The sequence below is a fragment of the Cyprinus carpio genome, chromosome B11 (genome assembly GCF_018340385.1).
Source record: "Cyprinus carpio isolate SPL01 chromosome B11, ASM1834038v1, whole genome shotgun sequence".
Taxonomy (NCBI): domain Eukaryota; kingdom Metazoa; phylum Chordata; class Actinopteri; order Cypriniformes; family Cyprinidae; genus Cyprinus; species Cyprinus carpio.
In genome coordinates, this window is record NC_056607.1 from 8,086,282 (window position 1) to 8,111,819 (window position 25,538).

Below are 25,538 nucleotides of genomic sequence, written 5' to 3' on the forward strand. Positions count from 1 at the left end.
AGGGGTGAGCAAATTATCAGGAAATTTTTATTGTGGAAGTTTTAACAGTTGTTTTGTGTTCTGAAGATGAACGGAGGTCTTACAGGTTTGGAACAATATGAGGGTGAGTAATTAATGACAGAATTTTCATTTTTTGGGTGAACTATCCCTTTAATTATATGAGATCAAATGTCTAATCGACTTTTAAATTTTTTATTGCCGATGATGTCAATAATGTTGATTAATCATTTCAGCACTACCTGTCAGGATTAAAAAGTCCAGTTTTACATTCAAACTGAATAATTCTTTTGCACAGTGTGGACTGAGGTGAAGCAAGCACAATTAATATTTATCATTATTAGCTACAGCACTGTTTCTCAAGGCTAGGGATTTATTTTAGTGTGTATTGTGACACAGAAATAAATCACGTGAAACGCTAAACTATGTTTTTTTTTTTTTTTTGAAAAATCAGGCTCTTAGTTTTTAATTGACAGACAATAAAGTCTGAGTCTATCTGAGCCCAAAATTCATTCATGATAGCAGAGTCAGAGTCCAAGTACCCCAACTTTATTAACAGCTAAAGTGCTGACTAAGACACAAAGTCTTATCTCTTGAGAACTACTGACATCTAACTGAAACCAAGAGCTACATCTCGTCTTACACAAGAGATTTTGTCTTAAAAAAGAAACACAGCAGTGAATTCATTATATCTGTGCTATCACAGAAACCTGTTTCACGATTAAACAATCGAGGTTTAAGCAGCACAGAAACATTCCTCCAAATTATTGTCTGGTTGTAGCCCAATCAAACAAAAGTTTGTACACAATTTAATGTGTTTATGGCAGCGCTGCTCTAACACCAAGATGTGAAGCAGCACATTAGCCTGAGTTGATACAGACTGTTATAATTTGGGGAAAATGGTTCCTCTTTTCAAGAAACTTTGGCTCCCTGAGCTGGGTGAGATTAGATTTGACAAATGTACAATATGCTGTTTTATGTCCACAAAAAGCATATGAAAGTCAGCAATACAGAGTTAGCGAGCAATAGAACTTGATGACAAACACAAGTTGACAGCTTCCTGCACCATTGGCAGCCATATTTTCTTTTTCCAGAATTCCCAGAAGCTCTAGCAATAATCCATATGCTTTTATTTTTCTGCTCTATACCTCACAAGCTCTCTCGCTGTTCTCCTCATAGGCTCCCCCACGATCGCCTTACTCATTCACAAAGTTTCTTTTTGGATTTCTGCCTTTATTTCTTCTCCAGCCTCCACACCAGGGACTCTGGGTTCGATACACCTACCTGCTGTGAGTTCCAAATTCATTTGTGCGGATGGTGAGGATGTGGAGGAGGGGTGTGGAGAGAATCAGTGAGAGGAGAGATCAGTACTATCACAAACACACCTGCTGAGTCACTCCACTCAAACCCAGACAACGGCTTCTGCTGGATTGCGGCTGGTCTAGCTCTGGCCTCCGAGTCATGCCGGAATGACTGGATTGGCGTTGTGAGTGCAGTCAGATGCTTTTTGATTACTTTATAGCAATTTTTTAATCAAGGCAAAGCACAATAAATTGCAACTGTAAATACTGGCCAAACTGTTTTGTTTTTACACATTTTGTGCACCATAGATAAATAAAAGCAATTATTAAAAGCACATTAGCAACCACTCAGAACACTGCTGCATAGCAACACCCTAGTAACCAATCATTCAGAACAATATAACAACTGTATAGCAACAACCAAGAACATCTTAGAAACTGCACAGCAACACCCTAGCAACCATGCAGAACAACATATCAACTGCATAGCAACAACCAAGAACATCTTACAAACTGCAAAGCAACACCCTGGCAACCACTCAGAACACTATAACAACTGAATAGCAACAACCAATGACATCTTACAAACTACATAAAAAACACTCTGGCAACCAACCACTCAGAACAACTTAAAAACAACATAGCAACCACCAAAAACATCTTAGAAATTGCATAGCAACACCCTGGCAACCACTCAGAACACTACAACAACTGCATAGCAACTACCAAGAACATCTTACAAACTGCATAGCAACACCCTGACAACCACTCAGAACACTATAACAACTGCATAGCAACAACCAAGAACATCGTAAAAACTGCATAATAACACCCTGCAACCCAATCAATCAGAACACCTAAAAAATAACATAGCAACCACCAAAAACATATTATAAACTGCATAGTAACACCCTGGCAACCACTCAGAACACTACAACAACTGCATAGCAACTACCAAGAACATCTTACAAACTGCATAGCAACACCCTGGCAACCACTCAGAACACTATAACAACTGCATAGCAACTACCAAGAACATCTTACAAACTGCATAGCAACACCCTGGCAACCACTCAGAACACTATAACAACTGCATAGCAACAACCAAGAACATCGTAAAAACTGCATAGCAACACCCTGCAACCCAATCAATCAGAACACCTAAAAAATAACAAAGCAACCACCAAAAACATATTATAAACTGCATAACAACACCCTGGCAACCACTCAGAACACTATAACAACTGCATAACAACTACCAAGAACATCGTAAAAACAGCATAGCAACACCTTGGCATCCAAATGCCCGGAACACCTTAAAAACCACATAGCAACTACCAAAAAACATCTTAGAAACTGCACAGCAACACCCTGGCAACCAAATGCTCGGAACACCTTAAAGACCACATGGCAACTACCAAAACATCTTAGAAACTGCGTAGCAACAGCCTGGCGACAAACCACTCAGAACCATAGATACAGTATGTACAGGTAGATACCCTATTAGTGGTGTTAGGTAGCACAACATTTAAAAGTTACTGTAGTTTAAAAACCTATAATATAATACACAAAACCCCAAACCAACACATTTTTACCTGTGAAAGTTTATCCATTTCCCCCCCCAGGAATTTAAATGTCAGCGGTTTTTACAAAGCTGTGCATTGTTGTGGCACCCTGAAACTCATTTATTTTTATTGTGATTGACGGATTGGACAGATCGAATGTGACATCTACCTATATGTATCTATCCTCAGAACATCTTATTAACTACATAACAATCACTCTTAACATGTTTGCAACTGCATAGCAACACAGTTAGACTATCTCATTTACATTAAAGCAATTTTTGACTAAATTAAAGAATCATGGAGAAGTCGTAACAGTGACCAAACAGTTTGACTTCTATGCATTTTGTTTTCTGAAGATAAATAATATTGATAGGACTTGCTGGGAAATACTACTTATTTAGCTGGTTTGTGAGGCGCCAGACTAAACCACATTTCCAATCGTTCTTTATGGCTGCATACAAATGATAAAATACAGATAAAGCATCAATTACACACCTAATGTACATCCTTTACCGTTTACTGTATTTTGTTGTATTAGAGCTAAAAAGCTTCCTGTTTTTGTTGGAAAGTGAATAAAAGAAGTGAGTCCAACCAAAATCACTTGAAGCCACATCACAGCATAATTACGACTTCTGAACTTCTAAGTAGGACCTTCCCGGGGGACGCGAGTCTGGGAGGTTTTAGTTCATGAATGCATTTAGCAGATTTTGGGCTTTAGGAAATGCTGGCAAAACACTGTGCATGTGGACAAAATGTGTTTAAATCACGGGTTTGCCAGTGAATACAGCTTGTTAAGATGCAATATATTGTATAGCAATGTATTACAGTTGCATTATAAACCACAGTTTCACAAAACATTTAAGCAGCACAACTGTTTTCAACACTGACAATAATAATCATGTTTCTTGAGCAGCAAATCAGCATATTAGAATGATTTCTGAAGGATCATGTGACGCTGAAGACTGGAGTAATGGATGCTGAAAATTCAGCTTCGCATCAGGAATACATTTCATTTTGCAATATATTCAAACAGAAAACAGTTACTTTAAATTATAATAATATTTCACAATGTTACCATTTTGAATTTTATTTTTGATCAAATAAATGCAGCCTTGGTGAGCAAAAAAGACCATTTTAAAATGTTACTTTTTAAAACTGTAAATATGCTTCTTTTTTAAAGATGTTTATCAAATGTTTGTGCATAAATATGACAACACTTTCTAGATAAAGATCTCTTTCACAGATTTTCCCAGCAACATACATGTGCTTAGTTCTGTCAGTTCTCTCTCTCCCCATGGACCTCTTTGTCTCTCTCAATAGTGGTAATGTGTGTCAGTTTAAGGTGTATGTTTCTTGATCTTTCTATTTGTTCCTTAATCAAGCAGCATTAGCCTGTATTTTTGTAGAATTTTCTTTTGTGTTTAGCAGCCATTGTAATAGCCTTGATTTATTCCTGTTGGTTTAATCTGCGAGTCTCCAGGCGAACGGAACAACTCACACGAAGGATGCACATCTGTTACGTCTTCGGATGGGGGTGTATGAATGTGTCTACGCTCAACAGATGTGCGTGTACATTCAATCATAATGCACACAACAGAGGCTTTATTTGCTAGATGACTTGGGCCGGTGGAATTAGTTTCCACAACAGTGTGCGCGCTATGTCACACGTGTCTCACGAAGCCTGTCAAAACAAGACAAACTAAACTATACAAAATAATAGGCTTAAATATCACAACTGATGAAAAAACAAAAGCAAATGGCACAGAGCAAATCGGATTAAACAGAGCTATGGGTACAACAGTTTGCCTCACTGCAGGAAAATTCCACGAGACTGTGAAACTTAAATATTCCTTGCCTCTACAATTAACAAAGTAAGTTCCTCACTGTTCCTCCTAGGTGAAAAATAAAATAAATTAAAAAAATATATATATAAAAAGGACTTTTTTGAATTTTGGTACCAACATTATCTTCATGATAATTTTTTTCTATGTATTTCATATTCTTAATGTGGGAATTTTTCATTAGATTTCAAATATTGTTCCTGTATTATTGTAAAACAATGTCTTTAAATAAAATCAGCATATTCTATTTTAATTTGAAAAAAATAGAGAAAATAAAAAGACTTATGCTTTATTTTTATTACACAATAAAAAAATATATATTTTTCTTTTTCTTTTGTTGCTTTATAAAATAAAATAAAATAAAATAAAATAATAAAATAAAATAAAATAAAATAAAATAAAATTAAATAAAATAAAATAAAAGGATCATTAAGATTTTTTTGTACTGACAATTTTTACGATTATTTTCTTTCTATGTATTTCATATGCTTAATGTGTAAAGTTTCATTAGATTTCAAATTATTTTTCCTGTGTTATTGTAAAACAATGTTTTCAGCATAAATCAGCATAAATTAATGGCAGAACAACATATAGTGTAATATGTAATATGTAATTTAACAATTTTGTATAATTTAAATACACACTTATATAAAGAGTGTGTGTATGTATATGTGTACACACACACACACACAAACACACTATATCACATTTACATATTAAATTTGAATAATAATAATAATAATAATAATAATAATAATTTGAAAAAAAGAAGAAGAAAGAAATAGACCTATGCCTATTTTTATTATACAATAATAAAAAAAAATTGTATTTTCTCTCTTTTGAATTTGGGAAAAAATATGACCCAGCCATGTTCTTGACAGGTTTAGTGAGATCTGGTGACACACACACACACACACACACACACACACACACACACACACACACACACACACACACACACACACACACATACACACATACACACACACACACACACACACACACACACACACACACACACTGACTTCAGTCACAGCCCCATGATCTTAGTTTCCTTTAATAGTGAAACTACCTAACTACTGCAATTATCCTCTCTGTCGCTGTGACTACCGCTCCCATGGTTACTGCCACCATCGCTAGGTAACCAGGGACTCCAATGGATGCTGGTAAATGGCTTAGTTTTTATCAGAGCAAACAGAGCAAGTGTGGGGATCTAGAGAGCACTTTAATAAGTTTGGTGTCCAGAGGGCAGGAATGGCTTATAATGGAGAGCTCAGGGGCAGGTTTGGGGTTGATTTCTGTCCCTTTAAAAGCACTCTGGTGAACTGGTTCCCGACACTGCCATTCAAGTTCCTACTGTATATTGTGAGTTTGCAGTCTGGATTAAATGTGAGAAGATAAAAAGACATAATACAAAGACAACTAATGAAAAAAGACTGAATGCATGAATCTATTTGACTGATTCATTAAAAGAAAAGCTCATACAGGGCTAGTAATTTCTTTGTATAAACCAATTGAAATTGCTGATTTTTCTGTGTTTAAGTGCTATAATCAAGTCCCTGGTGCATCTACCAACCCATAAAAACGTGAAAAAGAACACAGTAATTTTTTTTGGACAGTTTAAGCGCAAAAAGAAATGAAATAGAACTTAGTTTAGTACTCACATGCCGTGTGACAGCCGCTTTCTGTGTGCGTGCTTCGAATGTGTGCGCTCAGAAATGTAAACGAATATGGTTTAAAACACATGATTTCAGCACAACTGTCATGATAATTAAAACCAGACAGATGTTTTTTAGCAGAGAATCTGAGGTATGAGCTGTAAAGGCAAAGCCCTATTTTGGAAAAGGAGGCGGGGAGCAGCAGCTCATTTGCATTTAAAGAGACATGCACAAAAAACATGCAGTGTTTCTGCTTCTACTCAAAATAGGCATTTTCAAAATGATAAAATAAATGATCTGTTGGGTATTTTTAGCTAAAACTGCATTCTGGGGACACCTGAGACTTATATTACATCTTGTAAAAGGAGGCATAATAGGTGTCCTTTAATAAATCAGTGAATCTTTTGATGATATGAGTCATCTGTTTGTTGCTCATCTGCATGTAGTCTTAATTAAAAACATGCTGTTAAATTTAAGAGACAGAAAGAGGTTGTAAAAATGCTTTTTTCCCAATAAAAGCTTGACTAACACAATGAGGAAAATATGCTACAAATTGAATAATATTTCCCATTTAGAATTTGCAGAGATGCCTTGCAGAGCTTTTTCATTTGAATTCTATCTCTCTCTCTCTCTCTCTCAAGCCTTTGGGTATCTGTGTCATTGTGCCAAAATCCCCTCAGTGGATGAGTGTGATTCCACTTGTTTCATAGAGCCAAAATAAAACACATTTGAATCTGATTTAAGTCCTAATGTAAGCTAATGTATCCTACTTCGCTTGATTGGATTGTGAAATAAGAAATGTGCTTATTAGTTGAACACACAAACGGCCTGAAATATCTTCCAAAGCCGATATTAAATTCAGATTTTCAAAGGGATGAATCTCTCATATGTGTAATTATATGACCAGCTAACCGGAAAACAAACCAAAAGACTCGCCACGGGTTGCCCTTTTAGCCCAGCGCAGGTGAAACGATCATCAGTCAGAATGTCTTTGTTCATTCAGATCTACTGTCCCTCCAGACAGAAACATCTTGTATGATTATTGATTCAACATCAGCTGTCCACCCATTTTCTACCCTGTTTTCAACATGTCAAACAAATTTGGAGGAATGATCCGCATTGAAAAATGCCCCTAGGGATGTTCTATAGTGGAGTCTGCCATCGGCACCACACATAATGCTTTTCACAGACGGACAAATACACATTTCATGCCTGTCATATTTCCTTAGCTTGTGTTGTACTAAATGGTAGAACTGTGTTATACAAGCATTACATCTTCCGGAAATTATGTTCACATCATTTACTTATTTCCATAAATGTTTGAGCTGACGTGAGGGTATTTTCTCACTTTTCTTTTCAAACAACAAAAACATACACTGAGACAATTAGGATCCAACATGGACAAAAAAGCACCATTGAAGCACCCCATACAATTTATTTCGATCTGCTCATTGTAGAGCAATCTATTTGAAGAAACATTCAAATATACGACTCTTACAAGTTGCTTTCTTGAAGCTTTTGACTCTTTAAAATCTCAGCGCCTCTTGTTGACTGACTCATTAAAAGAACCAGCCCATAAGAGTCATTTGTTTGTACAAACAGGTGAACAATTGACTCCTACGAACTGGTTCTGTTAATGAATCTGTGAATCATTTTGACGGCTTCATTAAAAAGAACCAGCTCGTGTTTAATTTGCATTTTAGAAGCATTATATCTGCCTGGAAATTACATTTTTAAAGTACTGCTCTTTTAAAATAATCAGCATGTCATTCCAAACATTTAGAAAGGTGCTGCTTTGTGCAAAACAACTGAAGTATATAGTGACCAAGGGCATTAAACCTCGAAAAATGGACCGTAAAAGTAGCTGATACAACTTGTTTCGAATGATTCATTGAAAGAACCAACTAACAAGAGCCATTTGTTTGTATAAGCATTCAAACAAGAGACTCATATGAGCTGGAACCTTAAGTGAATCACTGAACCATTTTGACAAATGTATTAAAAGCAAATGACTCTTGTGAGTCGGTTCAATTCATGCTTGCATCTTCAATACAAAAAAAGTACATAGTGACCAGGGGCATTCAAGCTCCAAAACAGACAAAATAAGTACCATACAAGCACTCCACACTTTTTTGAATGATTCTTTAAAAGAACCAACTCATAAGAGCAATTTGTTTGTACAAGCATTTAAACAAATGACTCTTGTGAGCTGTTTCTACAAATGATTCAGTGACTCTTGTTGCCCGTTCATTTTTAATTTGCATTTAAATCTGCCTGAAATGCAATTTCCAAATTGTTGACTTAAAATGATAATTCTGTCATGTTTAGTAACCCTTAACAATAAACGAGCTCTCTTCAATACTACAAAGGGCATTTAGGCCCCAAAAAAGTAGTCCATACAACTGCTGTATAGAGACACTTCTAATGTCATCTGCACATATTCAAGCTTGGCATGCTAAAACAAACATCACTGAATATCATAATCAGTTGAGAAAATTTTAAAAGACTCAGAATATTACAAACGTTTGACATGAACAAGATTTATGATCCTTTTATGCTTATTTTTTTTGTCATTTTTGACTTTGACAGCCCCAGTTGCTATTAACGTTAGCAGTATAGAAAAAAAACAGGTCGGACATTATGCTTTGTGTTTCATAGAAGAAATAATAGCCACAAGGGTTTGGAATGACATATTGCTAATAAACAGTGATAGAACTGTAATCTTTGCATAATCTATCCCTGTAAAGGCTACACATGCCAGCAATGTATTACTCTAAATATTGTCTCCGTCTCTAACTGGCCTCATAAAGCTCAGTTAGATCAAGGCACACGCCTCAGGTGAACGACTCGGGTAGGTAGAGCATCAGAGGAGACTGGTGAGGCCTGCACTCATCCGTGCGTTCGTTCTATCACGCCGCTAAATCGCCAATGTGCTGACATTTCTCTTCATTAGAGGCAGTGAGCAGGAACGCAGGGACCGGAGACATGCTTCATTACGGTTCTTCATTTAAAGGGGCCACGCCTGAGCTGACACATTAGAGTCATCCGCACAGGGACGCGAGGGGGGTTCATATCTTAGAAAGGTCATGTGCAATGGACATACACTCACAAACACATCCTCGCTTATACAAGTTAACGTGATGAAAGCACCATCAAAGGATTTGTGAAAAAATAGACACCAGTTTTCTCCTCAATGGCGTGTTCAAGAACAATCACTGTACTTCCAATCAGTCTGATGACACTAAAGCCAGACGCACACACAAACCTCATGGTTTGACAGTCTGTGAAGTTTTCTGGAGAGTTTGTGATTGTATCATGTTACTAATAACAAACAGACTCTCACCTCGACTCCCTGCACTTTGAGCTTCATGTGATCCTCTCGCGTGGTTTTCCCATCTTTCCTCTTCTTCCAGCAGTAGCCATCCTTTCTGTACTTCACCTTCTTCCTGTTGTAGAGGATCATAGACCCATTTTGCGGCCTGAGACAGAGAGAAAGGGAGAGTTTAGATGGATTTGTTTTAGCGCACACACACACACACACACACACACACACACACACACACACACACACACACACACACACACACACACACACACACACACACACACAACAAAAAACACATACTTTAATATATTACTACTATAGTATTGATTGCGTTTTTTTTTTTTGTTTTGTTTTTTTAAGACAAATAAGGTGAAACATAATACAAATATAAAATGAATATATAAAAGACTGACTGATTTCAAAGATTGCTCATTAACTACACAGTATTTACTAAAACAAAATATTAAAATAAATATTAAAAATAGAAATGGGAATGAAATTAAAACAAATAAATATTATATACATAAATCCGAAGATAATACAAAATTTAATTTTATTTCTAACCCTTTTTTCTGCATTTATATATAATTAAAAGGCAAAAAAACATATTTTAAAGACACTATTTTGTAATTTTTTTTTTAGATTCTTAAAGTATATATATATATATATATATATATATATTTTATATATATATATATATATGTGTGTGTGTGTGTGTGAAGTGAAGTGAAGTGAAGTGACGTGACATTCAGCCAAGTATGGTGACCCATACTCAGAATTAGTGCTCTGCATTTAACCCATCCGAAGTGCACACACACAGAGCAGTGAACACACACACACACTGTGAACACACACCCGGAGCAGTGGGCAGCCATTTTATGCTGCGGCGCGCCCACCGGGGAGCAGTTGGGGGTTCGATGCCTTGCTCAAGGGCACCTAAGTCGTGGTATTGAAGGTGGAGAGAGAACTATACATGCACTCCCCCCACCCACAATTCCTGCCGGCCCGAGACTCGAAACTCACAACCCTTCGATTGGGAGTCGCGACTCTCTAACCATTAGGCCACGACATATGTGTGTGTGTGTGTGTGTGTGTGTGTGGTGTGTGTGGTGTGTGTGTGTGTTGTGTGTGTGTGTGTGTGTGGTGTGTATATACATATATATTATATATATATATATATATATATAGTATATATATACTTTAAGAATCTAAAAAAAAATTACAAAATATATTACAAAAATATATATATGTGTTATATATATATATATATATATATATATATATATATATATATATATATATATATATATATATATATATATATATATATATATATATATATATATATATGTATATATATATATATGTATGTATATATAATGTTTAATTACAATATATATATTTCAAATAACAGCCACTTTCTTTTAAGTTATTGGCACAGAATATTATACAGCATAGAGCATTCAGAGTTTCAGAGTAAAGCAACCTTCTTCAATTTATAGACTCATGAGTGCAGAAAGAATTTCCCCCCAAATAATTCATAATTCCAGTAATAATAAAACACTTTAACACACCAATGACTCGAGCCTCTATTGCTCAGAGCTGATGTGAGGAACGTACAGCTCATTATTATCATAACCATTCTGTAGACGGAGTAAAACACGTTAGCTTGACGGAGTGCCTTCCAGACCGCAGCGGCAGCAGGATTAATATCACATTGAGGCCCTTTATGTGGCCCGTCCGTTCCTATTTATACTGGAGGTTTATTGCCGGCTCTGCATTTGTAGAGAATTCTTCTCTGCCCACTTCTTGGTTTGACACACAAACAATCGGTCTTGGGACTGTATTTAATGGGAATTGGTTCGATGACTGTTTATAGGTTCTGTCATGTGCATTGGCTGGTTGTGCTCATTTTTCACCGGTGACGACCGATGCCATGGGAATGTTTCCTGGGTGCCGTTTGCAAAAACAAATGGGGAAGGCAGAAGTGCCCTGCCAGCACATGCCATGCCGTGTAGCCTCAGAAACCATCAGAAAAAAATGTGTGGGAGAGATGTGCGTGATCTTTGCTTTGTAGTTAGTTTGGAACTTTTTGACACTTTTTATTCATAAAATCAGAACAGGGACAGGATAGCAGATAAGTCAGAATTCAAACTGCATATCCTGAACAAGGACCAAGACTTAACATATATGGAGCAGGAATAATAAATAAAAAAAAAAAAAAAAAAAAAAAAAAAAAAAATATATATATATATATATATATATATATATAGATATATATATATATATATATATATATATATATATATATCTATAATACATACATACTATATATATATATATATATATATATATATATAAAGGTATTTGTCTTAAAATTAATTTACTATTCACTAAGGAATTGGTCAGACTATATGTGTGTGTAGAATTTCTCTTAGCAGTGGAAACTCAACGAAATATGTTTTCCCATTAAGACACAGGTGAGCATTTTGTATCGAACACTTCTCAGAATGCTTAATATTTTAAAAGGACTATTTATCGTCAGTGTGTTCATGCCATTTGCTTGGCTCCTTTTCCTCGGGACCTTTGGGTGAGCCATTTTCTTTTTTAATTGAAGGCAGTTTGTTCAAGGAAAAAATGAAGCACTTTAGCAGGGGAATGTGAGGTGGGCCCAGAGCACATTTCCGAAAAGCAGCCGGAACAAGAGCTCTGTTCTGCATCCTCTTTCTCTCTCCTTCTCTGTGTACTTAGGCGATCCAATTAATCTTATCAGAATTATACATATTTATACATGGAGAGCAGGGCAAAAGGAAAGCTAACCCTTCTGTTATCACACTCGGATGACAGGACGCTTCTTCTGTTTCAGAGACTTAATGTACCAGACAGAAATGGAAAATATGGGCAGGGAAGAAATGTTCTTAAAGGGATGTGATTGGGAATACTGTCTTATTCAAAGGGCGGCATATGTTTGATTAAACACAGGCAGTCGATATGACTGTGTAGGACTTCAGCAGAGCTTTAGATATCTGTATAATGAATAATAAATGGGATTGTAATGCTTTAGAACGTATTCATAATACATCAAATCTGTAGTAGTCGCACTTGAGTGCTGACGTGTTTTAGAAGGATATTATAATGCAATCATGGAATAACTTTGCGGGCCACCCTAATTCACAGCAGTTGTATTTTTTAAAGGCACCAATTATAATACAATATCAAAGGGCGAAATTGCACAGCTGCACGTTCTGGCAACATGTTAGATCTTCCTCTAGCAACCTGGGAAATGTTCAGGAAAGTTAGAAAGCGTCTTCTCGCCACAGGTTTCTAAATTATTCATTTTATTCTGCTCATTTTACACATGAATAAAGCGTCTGTGCTGTGGTTGTGAGAGAGCTTTCTGTTAAAACCTTGTTTACACTTGAAAGACACTGTGGAAATAGTGTCACAATTACAACGGTAAATGCAAAAAGCAAGCCAAATTCGGGATGTTCCAACATTTGCGCAAGTGATCTCCTGTAACAAAACAGATGATAAACGGATGAAAATGTGCAGGTATCAGTATCGTGGTGCAGCAGCTAGCAAATGACGCAGACAATGCAAAGAAATACTGAAATACTCAATAATACACACTACTGTACACTGCCAATTTTTTTATAAATACTAAAAAAAAAAATATTATTATGCAACAATAAATGTTTTCAACAGTAAAATGCTGCCCTTTTGACAAGTAATTCAATTTCATTACTGTTCAGCTCACATCTCGGATATAAATATGCATATTTTGCATTTTTAATCAACTTTTGTGATTAAATGTTCAGAAATAGTATGCCATTATGCAAAGTAAACATTTAAATCAGTGGTATAGTACAATACATACAAGCGATTAAATTTAATTTCCATTCAGCTCTGATCTTGAATGTATTTCGAGAATGCTCATTTTCTATTTTTATACAATTTTGTGTTAACATGTCTTAGGTCTTGGCAACCCAATTAATTTATTGGCCTTTTAACCTACCTGAAGCCATCAACAAATACTATTTACTAAATCCTGGGAGAACAAAAAAAAAAACCCTGATATAATTAATTACACTTCTGACTTAACATGGTTCATTTAACCTGGTATTTTAAATACAATTTCTGTAAGAATGTCTTCACAAACCCAAGTATACTGTAAAATAAAATAAAATAAAATAAAATTAAATATAAATTAAATTAAATTAAATATAAATTAAAAATAAATAAATAAAATAAAATAAAATAAAATAAAATAAAATAAAATAAAATAAAATAAAATACCTTTTAGTGCTAGCATGAATACTACTATTTTTGTTTTATTTCTGGATTTTATAACAAAATTTGGAATTACTGTAGATTGCGTAGAATGGTATACATGGCCAAATATAGGTAAAAAAAAAGTAGCATGCAACCTTTGCATTGCACACGCACATACACAAAAGAGACTCCAGACTCAAGTCGCGTCTTATCCGAACATCACAATGTTTGACTCGACCACCAGAGCATCTGATATCTGTTAACAGACAGAGGCTCCTGGTGTGTGTACAGTCACGCTGGCATTTAGCCACCTAAAGGACTGGAATTCCATATGGCACAGAAGCTGAGCTGTTTATCCTTGCAGGAGTGCTGCCTCTCTCCGCCTGTTTTCATATCTCCTCACCTTGCCTGTTGATTTAATAAGCGATAACAGAGGTGGCAGGTGGTAACAAATCACCCCCCATGTATTCTCCCACCTGCCCACCCCTCAATGTCAGCAATCACACTCATCAATCAATCACCTCATTACCATGGTGACAGGACTGCGGCACACATAAACGCAAAATCACATGTGGACGAGCACATGCGCCGTCGGTGTGCTGCTATCGGATGCGATCTAATGTAATTGTGGGTCTGATTGAACAGAATTTGATTTCTGCCATCTGAGGGGGTGCTGAGGGTGTTTCTGGAGACAAGGTTCCATCAGTGTTCAAGCGTCTTATCGAGATGCATTGCTAATCGCAGCCGCTGATGGCAGTGAAGCAAGGCTGTGGCAGATTCAGAACTGAATCGAGAATGTGTTTTAAAAAAACAACTTCATGCCTGCATTTGAATTCAGTTTTAATTGAGGAAACAAAGAGGTTGCAGACTTGAATGTAAGGAATTAGAATTAAAATGAAATTCTTAATTGTATTTAGGTTATATATTTAATCAGAAATAAACTCTCTTTTGCAGATCAGTGTAGAAGAACACTTAATTTCCCAGAATCCATTACTTGTGTTGAATTACAGTTCAGCCTGTTTTGTGTGGCCACTTCGTTTCAAAAGGGAACCAATTCTTCAGTTCTCCGTAATGAGTGAAAGTCAACATGAAACGACATTCACAACCCACTTTACTTCCATAATGTGGTATGATCTATGCTTATTTGATATCATCGCTGTAAGCTTTACTGAATACATATGAACTTTCCCTAAAATACTACAGTATGTTAACTATTGGAAAAGACTGCATTGCCTCCAGTGTTGGGGTGTAACTAGTCACATGTAATGGAATTACGTAATTCAGTTACAAAATAAATGTAACTGTAATCTGTTACAGTTATTGAGAAAAATTGTGTGATTAAATTAGTTATTTATGAAAATGTTAACGATTACAAAGTGGGTTACATCTGAGTATTTTCACACACTTACAGATATAATTGATTTCTTTCCCAAATTGCATTGACTGCTTTAAAATATAAAAAAACTATGTTTCATGAGTATAGAACACAGAATGGGAAACATGCTTAACTGTTTTATTTCCTATTTGGGTTTCCTTTATGCTTATATATGCTTAATTTTTTTTCTATTGAAAGATTTGATTTCAACAACAGTATCATAGCTATTAAATGGTTACTTGTATTCTGTAACCTATCACATTTCCAAAGTAACCTTCCCAACACTGATTGCTTCAAACAGCAACCTTAAACAATGACTAAATAGCTATTTTTAGGTAAAATTAACCATAAAGAGGTAAAGCAAGCAAATGTTTGAACAATTTCTGAGTGAAAATATTTTTTACACCATTTTTTTTAATTGCTAGTAGATTTACGAAATACACTAAAATGTGTTGAAGTATAATAACTGTTTTCTTGAAAAATGTACTTCAATAATTAAAGTTGCAATAATTTTGAAAATAAATAAATAAATAAATAAATCAAAATACATTTTTACATGGTTGATTAGGAATTGCAATTATGGGCTGTGCTCAATAAGACCAGGAATTTATTTCATTTTATTCCAGCTGACATTCAGGGTCAATTTCAAAATTCATGTTTACTGTAAACTGAATCAAGAGCGATTCGTGGCACTACATCTGTAGTCTCCACTATATCCTATCGCACAGTATTGGACATGAGTTTGATCCTTTTGTCACGCTCAGCATTACAGAACACTGATCCCATTCATACCTGGTGCTTCGGTCGGTTCGGCTCCTTCTTCTTCGGTTGGCTAAAACAGACGGGGTCAGGACAGTGATGGGTGGAGGGCTTCGTCTACATCTGATTGCCTCCAAACAAGAAAACTGATGTCCCTACACGGCTTATCGGAACACCGGACCCTAAGGACGGCTTCAAAGGGTATAAATAAAGGCCTGTCTGTCTTCAGCAGCCCACAAGTGGATTAGAAATTGGGTGTTTGTGTTTGCAAGTCTGGCGGGGCCAGTGGGATAAGGAGGGGGTCGAGTCTGTTGCCTTATCTCCAAAAAGCAGAGAGCACCAAGCTGCCCGGGATCAATAAGGTGACCACAGGCAACAAGCACTAACCTTAAAATGCACAACGCCCCCAGACCGAGCAACCCCAGCGAGCATTTGGTCAGGGTGAGTTTTCCAAAGGGCATGGAAAGGCCACAGCATTCATGGCTGAATAATTGCATACAGGAGTTGCGGCATACGATGGGCTTCCCGATCATCTCGTTTTCAGGCTTTCCCTCGGGGGGTTGGAGGTTATCAATAGTGGAGGCATTTGGAGCTGTGGTGTGAACAGTAATGGAAAGACGGCCCTGAGTTTCGGCCCTCAGGGAAAATCGCGTTGAGGCTTCTGCATTGTGTTAACTGGATGAGTGTGAAAAGGATAAAGCCACGGAAGCTATTAAACCTAATTAAATCATTACTAGAAACATTACGCTGTGCATGTTGGAGATGTTTTTTTTTTTTTAACTGTTTTCTTTGCCCTCGGGTTCCAATATACTCCATGACAAAAAAATTATAAAAAATAAAACAATGTCCAACACTGATGTAAACAAGACTTGCATTTCCAGAGAGGGGGAGAGGTGGGGGGAAGCAAAAGAAGCCAATTAAACTTTAAGGATTCGGTTCTGTGTAAATTAGGCCTCATTAGAGCCGCTTTACTGTTGACACAAGGGTTGTGCAAAATTTAGAACTTAAACTGAGTTGACTGCAAAACACAGGAAGTTGAACTGGAACTGAAATTTGAAATGACAGGAAGAGATGGATGGAACCAAAAAATACATAGAATGATGGATGGATGGAATGATAGCTAGAACAATCAATAGATAGAATGATAGACAGACAGATAAAACAAACAAACTAACAAATGAACAATGGATGGATGGATAGAACAAACAATACTTTGATGGATGGATGGAATGATAGACAGAACAATCAAAAGATAGAACAATGGATGGATGGATGGAAGATAGAACAAACAATACATAGAACTATGGAAGGATGGATGAATGAATGGGTGGACAGAAACAAAGGATACATAGAATGATAGATGATGGAATGATAGACAGAACAATTAATAGATAGAATGATGGATTGATAGACAGATAAAACAAACAATGGATGGATAGATGGACAGATAGAACAAACGATAAATAGAATGATGGATGGATGGAATGATAAATAGAACAATCAAAAGATAGAACAAAGGATAGATGGATGAATGGATAGATAGAACAAATGTTACATGGAATGTAGGATGATAGACAGATAAAACAATAGACAGACAGACAGACAGACAGACAGATAGATAGATAGATAGATAGATAGATAGATAGATAGATAGATAGATAGATAGATAGATAGATAGATAGATAGATAGATAGATAGATAGATAGATATTGTCTAAGTGTATCCTTAACTTTAACCTTAAATATGCTTGAAGTCTAAAAGCAAAGCAAAAAAATAGAGCAAACCTGTATAAATTATTCTACACAAGAAAGATTCAATAGAACCAAAATGTTTAAGGAACAACAGTTTATATCTATTAGGTTAAATAAAATGTTTCTCACAAATATCTCACAGAGTTGACACTGCAATTGTTGTATGAGACACCTAGAACATTTCCACAATCTCGCCAAACATTCTTGCACAGAACCGCGAGATACGAGAGAGAGTGAGGAGGACACATGATGTGTTTTCCTGCATGGTGTCCTGTGTGTTATCTGCTGAGGAAGGGCCAGTAAGCGGTGGGCTGCTGCACAGGGTTAATTAAGTTATTGGAGGTGCAGGACTCCTCATGAATACATCAGCATGAAACTGTGGACTGTCTGTGTTTGTCAGGAGAAGGGGCTGCTACCTGTCCATGATTCCACATACATAGGACGCTTCACCCTCCTTCCACCCTCCACACCCACAGGGAGTCAAATTAATTTTTAGCAGACTGCAGGGTATTACAAAAAGGCAGTGCGGGAAGCATGGCATCTTTGAGGAGCAGCAGATCTCCACTCTGTTGTTATAACAGTAGCTTCCTCACTGTGTCCTGACGGAGTTGTGTCCTTGTGCCGTGCTGCGCGACTGGAGCGAAGAGAGACGTGCTTTCAAAAATCAATCAAAATCAACACATGCTTCAAAGCAGCTCAATCAAGTACTTCCCAGCTGAACCGCCGAGTTAGGGATCTGAGATACAATACACCGCTTGAAACCATAAGCCTTTTTCGATTATCATTTCTATCACAGTTGTGCCAAATGCAACCAAATTATAGGAAATAGACATTACAATCACTTTGACAATCACTTTGTTTTTGATGAAATCTGAGAGCTTTCTGACCCTCCATAGACAGCAACACAACTACCACGTTTAAGGCCCGGAAAGGTAGTAAGGACACCGTAAAAATTGTGTAGTCAAGGGTTCAGCCATAATTTTTGTTTATTTAACAATTTCTTCACTTATAAATCTAAATAAAATCCTAATGATTTTTGGTATAAAAGAAAAATCGATAATTTTGACCCATACAGTGTATTGTTGGGTATTACTACAAATATACCCGTGCTACTTATGTGTGCTACACACACACACACACACACACACACACACACACACACACACACACACACACACACACACACACTTCACCTATATAATTACTTGCTTACTGTATATCAGCAACATTTATAATACATTAAATGTCAAAACAGCCATCTTTACCATGACGTTTCTCAAGACTTGTCTTTGCCAGTTGGCGCCAACACCATCTCTAGCTTTTTATCTGGCTCTGACACGTTTTAAACCCGTTCTAAATAAAGTACAGTACACTCACTGCTGCTTAGTCCCTATTAAAAACCCCTTCGCCTTGTCTCTGTCCATTCTCATTCCCGTCTCATCTCAGTCTCACACCTCTGTAATTTCATATCCATCATTAAAAGGCTGTGGGAGAGCAATGCACCATCGGTGGGCCCGGCTATAAAAAGCATTCCACAGAAGAGTACCTTGCCTTCCATTTCCATCTCTGTTGTAAATTGCCAATTTCTGGAGCCTTGACAACATTGTTCTCCCGACAAAGAGTGAGGTGAAGACAGCAGCTTATTAACCTAGACTCAGATGCGCCCACTGTTCAGGTTAATAACCGCAAAGCGAAGCGTCCGTGGCCTGTGGGGAGGGGATGGGAGCGTGCCGAGAGACTGCTGCTGACGATCATGCGAGAGACAGGCGGTAGAGCAAGAGAGCTGATTGCAGTGAGATTAGATTCATCTTTTGAAATGATATGAGAGACGTTGGATTTTTTTTTTTTTTTTTTTTTGTTTTATCCCTCTCAACTCGCTCTCTCTCTTCGTGGCTGCGTCCCAATATATCTGTGTTGTGAAATGCAGATTGTACAGCAGCCTCAAAATGGATTCAGACACTTAAAGTCAACACAAAACAGCCTTCATAGGCCATTTTACTTCTGTAATGTGACACGTTTTAGTGAAAGCTATTCAACGAGGGGAATAAAATAGGATGGGATTTCATTTTATTCATTATTGAACTGTGAAAATGGGCATTATATATACCTGGAGAAATCTAAAGCAATGACATTCAGACATTTTTAAGTGTCTGAATACTTTTGGGGCCACTGTATGTACTTTCCACTCTTCTTCATAATACTCTTTTAATATTCTTTCTGTCCATCCTCTTGACACTCATTGTTCTCCAGTGAGAGAGGGCAAAATAAAAAGAAGCTCAGAGCGAAAGAACGAGCAAGAGAAAGAGAAGGAGAAAGAGAGAGAGGAGGGTGTGCGCTGTGTATTTAGTCATTCTAGTGTCTCATATTGTTCCTATCAATAAATGGGAATGGATTCAGTCACGTGAAGATGTGCTGGGGGGAGCACTGTTCTGTCACTGCAGCCCATTGACCCATACTGTACAGTCAACAACAACACACACACACACACACACACACACACACACACACACACACACACACACACTCACTCACACACACACACACACACACACTCACTCACACACACACACGCACACGCACACACACTCACTCACACACACTCTCACACACACACACTCACTCACACAAACACCTCATACGTGGACACATCGCCATCATCTTATTTTTTTAAATTATACAAGATTTTACTTTTCCATTATTATTTATTTATTTGGTAGAAACATGGGTGGGTTGTACGACACGCCATTGTCCTCAAAAACATACACAAAACTACACAAGAAAAAAAAGTTAAACCAATTATTCTCTAGAAATGATAGTAGGAGTTTATTGTGAGTGTGTTTGCATACTCAGAACTGACTGGGCGAAATTAGTGTGTGTCTGTGAAATGGGACCATCAGATGAACAGCTGACGAGGATAAACAGGAGCTTTAGGGTGACATGTGTCTCTAAGACGGAGCACATCCAAACAAATCTCTTCTATCCCAAAACAACAAATCCCTCCGATACAACAATGATACATATTTCTCATACGCTACAACCAGCTGTCAAGCAAAACTCTGGACATCACTGCTTCTTCTCCTCAGGCAAACTGATAGACATTCACAATTTAGTACTGGAAACCTGGCATCCGAAATTTGGTGCAGCTGTCAACACACAAACCTTTTCCTTAAGGGTTTATCTAGATTTAACGGTGTTTGACGAGCACTTCATGAATAGTTTAGAGAGCGCTGTGGTGGAGCAGTAGAAAAGGCTGACGCAGCGAGACAAGGAGAGCTACACCAATGAATGAGCTACATACACATCCACCATTTATCAGAGACCAGCAAGATAAATAGCGCTCGCAGTGGAAGAGAGAGAAAGAGAGAGAGCGAGTGCTTCCTCTTTGTCCAAATGCTCATTTGGGGAGGCTCTGACTTATAAATACTGCATTAGTTGAGGGCTGGATCATCTGCTCTCGCCTCATTCCAAACCCTCACCACAAATACCAGCAGAGACGTGCATATCAATGACCGCTGCATCATCCAGCAGTCACTCATGGTTCACATGCTTTTGACCCCCATTTCCTGGATTCATCTCCCCAGTCAGCGGGAGGCCACTTTCAGAGAGCCTTTTCTCTCCTCAACCCCCTTAAAACTCACCTATATTCTCACATTACCAGACTTCTGACGTCTCCTCTAGACGCTTATTCTAGTCAAGAAAGTCCACTTAAACAGAAAAAAATTGACATAAAAAGCATTTTTTTCTGAGTAGTTTAGAGGTGAGATTTATCTAAAACAGACAATATCATAAAAGAAACAATTCATTTAAATTAACATTTGTATAAATATATGGAAGAAATCCTAAAAAAAATGTGTGTAGATTTAAAATTTCCAAAAGGCAAAAAACTGATTATTTGACAAGCCAAAAATATACCCTACTATTCAAAAGTTTGGGGTCAGTATATATATAATATATAATTTAAATATTAAAAAAATAATAGCATAAGAAAATAATATTTTTATTCAGCAAGGATATCAGAAATAACAATAAAGACATTTATAATGTAAAAGATTTTCACATAAATGTTGTTCTTTTAAACTTTTGCTTTAAAAAAAAACACAGTTTTCATAAAAATATTAAGCAGCACTTTTAATATTTTCAAAATTAATAATAAGAAATGTTTCTTCTTTACTGTATTTTGTATAAAATAAATGCAACATTGGACAGCACAAGATACTTATTATTATTATTATTATTATTATTTTAATCTTAATTAACCAAAACACTTGAATAGTAGTGTTGTTTTGCTCATATATATAATTTACTTGCACATAACTGCGAAAAACAAAACAAACAAACAAAAAAATCTATATTAGATTTTAATCTATAACCTTGTACACAAATGTATTTTTTTGTATTGTGAGTTACCTGTCAAGATTAATATTGTTTTTAATAAATATAAAAAACAATTAAAATAAAAATGAATAAATATTAACCAATAATAAATGACAGAGTTTTATACAATTTTATTGTATTATAATATAATTTACAATTTTATTTGTGAATCTAATAATCATTACTATTAATAAACTGATTTAGATTTTAAGGACTGTGGCTTATACTCTGGGAATCTGTGCAGTAATGGTTTGGTCAGACACCGGTGCTCCATGGGTGGGATTCACTCACCTGCAACCGTCTGAGACTTAACTTTCACGCTTCTACCAGAATTATAACTTATCGTATCTACATGCCATAAATCAAGGCTGAGTTTGCGTGCAGGTGGGCACCACAGGTGTCTCATTGCGTTTACAGCTGTCATGGCCCCGCAGCTGGGTGAGACACAAGCCCAAACACAAGAGGCTCTTTCACTGCAGGCAGTAGTAAAACTTTCCTTCTCTTTGTCTCTCAGCTCCTCTTCTATGAAAGAGTGTGTGTCTCGCCACGGGCCGATAAAGCACCTTTTTTGGTCCCGCTGTGTCAGATTTACGCCCCTCGTTAAGCCAGTGACACCTTCCACCCGTGTCAGACCGTCAGAATGGCACGGCGCCCATCTCATAGGGGGTGACACGCTATTAAGATTACGCCTCATTAGTGAAGATGAGGCAGCTGTTGATGAAAGCCACAAAAAAGGTTGCGAGACAGCTGGCTTTGTCCAAACAAACAGCGTGTTCTGTGCGACTCTCCTCTAGACGTACAAATAATTTGTTTGTGACTTCCGGACACCTGTTACCCACAATTCAAAGGCTATTTGTGTCTCTGGCGATAATAGGGAATCCCATGGAGACGGAGGCAGATTCTGGAGTGTTCTTCTGCTGTCAGAAATATACAGCCTGCATCTCACACACCAGGTGGAGCCGCACACACACACACACACACACACACACACACACACACACACACACACACACACACACACACACACACACACCTGTGCCGTTCAGTATAGTTGCTGCCACTGTCTAGCTCTGCTAAACTTCTGCATTTGCCCTTGAGAGAAAGTTGTTCACTCCAGTGGAGTTTCGTGGGTGCTTGTGTGTTCAAGGGGTGTGTGTGAATACTGCATGAGTGAAAATGTTTCAAATAAACTCATTAGCATGGCCAGATGATGAGCAGAATAAGGAAGTGACCACAGTATGTTTGTGTGTCTCTTTACTGCTCTGTTTATGAGACGGAGAGTTAAGCTGAAGGACATGAGAATATCAGAAGAGCATAATACCAAAATTTTAACTGCAGATATACTGTAATGAGAGTAGTATGAAGACTGAGAGTTGTGCTATGCATACCAGGATAGTTTCTTCCACTACCATATATTCCACTCTCTCTCTCTCTCTCTCTCTCTCTATATATATATACTAAAAATGGCAAATGCTCAACATATTATCTAAATGAAATTAAAATCAAATAAAAAATAAAAAGGTTAAATGCTTAATGAAATTATCTATTCAATTTAATTTAGTTTAATTTAGGTTTGGTTTAGTTAGGTTTAATTTGCTCACTAAAATAAACAAAAACAGGCAAATACTCTATAAAAAAAATTAAATAAATAAATAAATAAAATACATGAAATAATAAATAAAAAGGCAAAGGCCCAATAAAAATAAATAAAATACACCTAAATTAAAAAAAGACAAAAAAAAGACAAAAAAAAAAGGCCAAGTTGTTATAAAAATAATCTTTAAAAAAAGATCAAAGAAAAATGCAAACTAGAGGTGCTCACATTTAATGTAAGTGCAGAATACTACTGTTTAAAATATGTATTGCCGTATAAATGCTTTATGTACTATTTTAAATAAATGAATAAATGAATTCCAACTCTGGGAAAATCTAGAAAAAAGTCTAGAAAAATATACATAATGTAGTCAAACACGAACTACTAGAAAACTAACAGATTAGGATCATTTCATTAGCTTTACACTCATAGTGTACTAGTTAGTTAACTGACTTCTTGCCCCCTTTCTCAGTTTCTCACTCTGCCGTTGCAGATTTCAGATGTGATTGCTTATTCTCGGTATGCACTAACTCTTTGCACGCTTGTCAGTGGAATACTGTATGTTTGCGCTCTATGATTGAGTATTATAAAGCGGAGCAGTAGGAGTGTCATATTATTAGGCACTGAGTGCACACAGAACAACCCCGGGCGTCTCTCGGTTCGGCTCCGGTGAGAATACCTGGGGATTTGTCTAATGCAAGTGTGCTTTTACCTGCGGATGGGATTATCTCTGCTGCCGCTGCAGGTGAGTGGATTCAGGTATAGCCATGTTGAGACTTTTATTGGATGGGAAGGTTATAGCGCTTGTGTCCTACTGTGAGACAAAAGTTCAGTACGGGTCAGAAATAATAGATTGCCTCATATGAATTAAATTTACTGTAGTATAGACATTTAGACTACCTGATCTCATGACGAAAACGTACCTGTGGGAACTTTTTCGCAAGACGCGAAATACATAGCAAAAAGTTCATATCACTGCAGTTTGAAAACAGCGCAATATGTTTTGATTTCCAGACGTACCAAGCTTGCTTGGTAACTCAGTTAAGGAATTGGACTTAGGATGCGGAATCTTTGGGTACGAATCCCGTAAAAAAAACATGATTCACGATGAAAGATGAGAGATTAAAAAACAAGCTAAAGACTGAAAGGCTGCATTTATTTGATCAAAAGTATAAACAGTGTTTTTTATATATATATATATATATAGTTTAAACTGTTTTCTATTTGAATATATTTTAAAATGTAATTTGATGCAAAGCTGAATTTTCAGCATCATTACTCCAGTCTTCAGTGTTGCATGATCCTATGCTGTTGCTGTTTAAGAAAAAATTATTATTAGTAATAAAACAGTTGTGCTGTCATATCTATCAAAACAATACGACAATGGGTAAATTACATTTTTGGGTCTTTAACTTGACAAATTGACCACTTAGAAAACAAGCTGTTTTTTCTACTGTACTTTTAAGACTCCTATAGTATATGCAAATGTGAAGGTAATTCCGTGAAGCTGAAAGACTCAGAGAACATTTCAAGTGGAGATCCACCGTCCTTTCCTCAAGATCTTAATGAGTTAAGGAGAGGAGGAGAAAGCAACTTTCTGGCCAACATTCTCTGCTGTCATCTATTGAAGCTAGATGTGATTCAGAAACATCTCTCTCTCTCTGGTGGCTGAACACATTTCTATTCCACCTGTGTGAGGTCTCACAGATAGAGTCACAGAAGC

At 36.7% G+C, this 25,538-nt stretch overlaps 1 protein-coding gene across 6 annotated transcripts in view; it reads right to left on the reverse strand.

Annotated features, from left to right (window-relative positions):
• camta1b (calmodulin binding transcription activator 1b) overlaps positions 1-25,538 on the reverse strand; it is a 272,952-nt gene that overhangs the window by 97,024 nt on the left and 150,390 nt on the right. For all 6 annotated transcript variants that reach the window (XM_042733745.1, XM_042733746.1, XM_042733741.1 and 3 more), the window contains one exon: positions 9,709-9,844. In XM_042733745.1, coding sequence (XP_042589679.1) covers positions 9,709-9,844 — 136 coding nt within the window. The remainder of the gene's footprint in view (positions 1-9,708; positions 9,845-25,538) is intronic.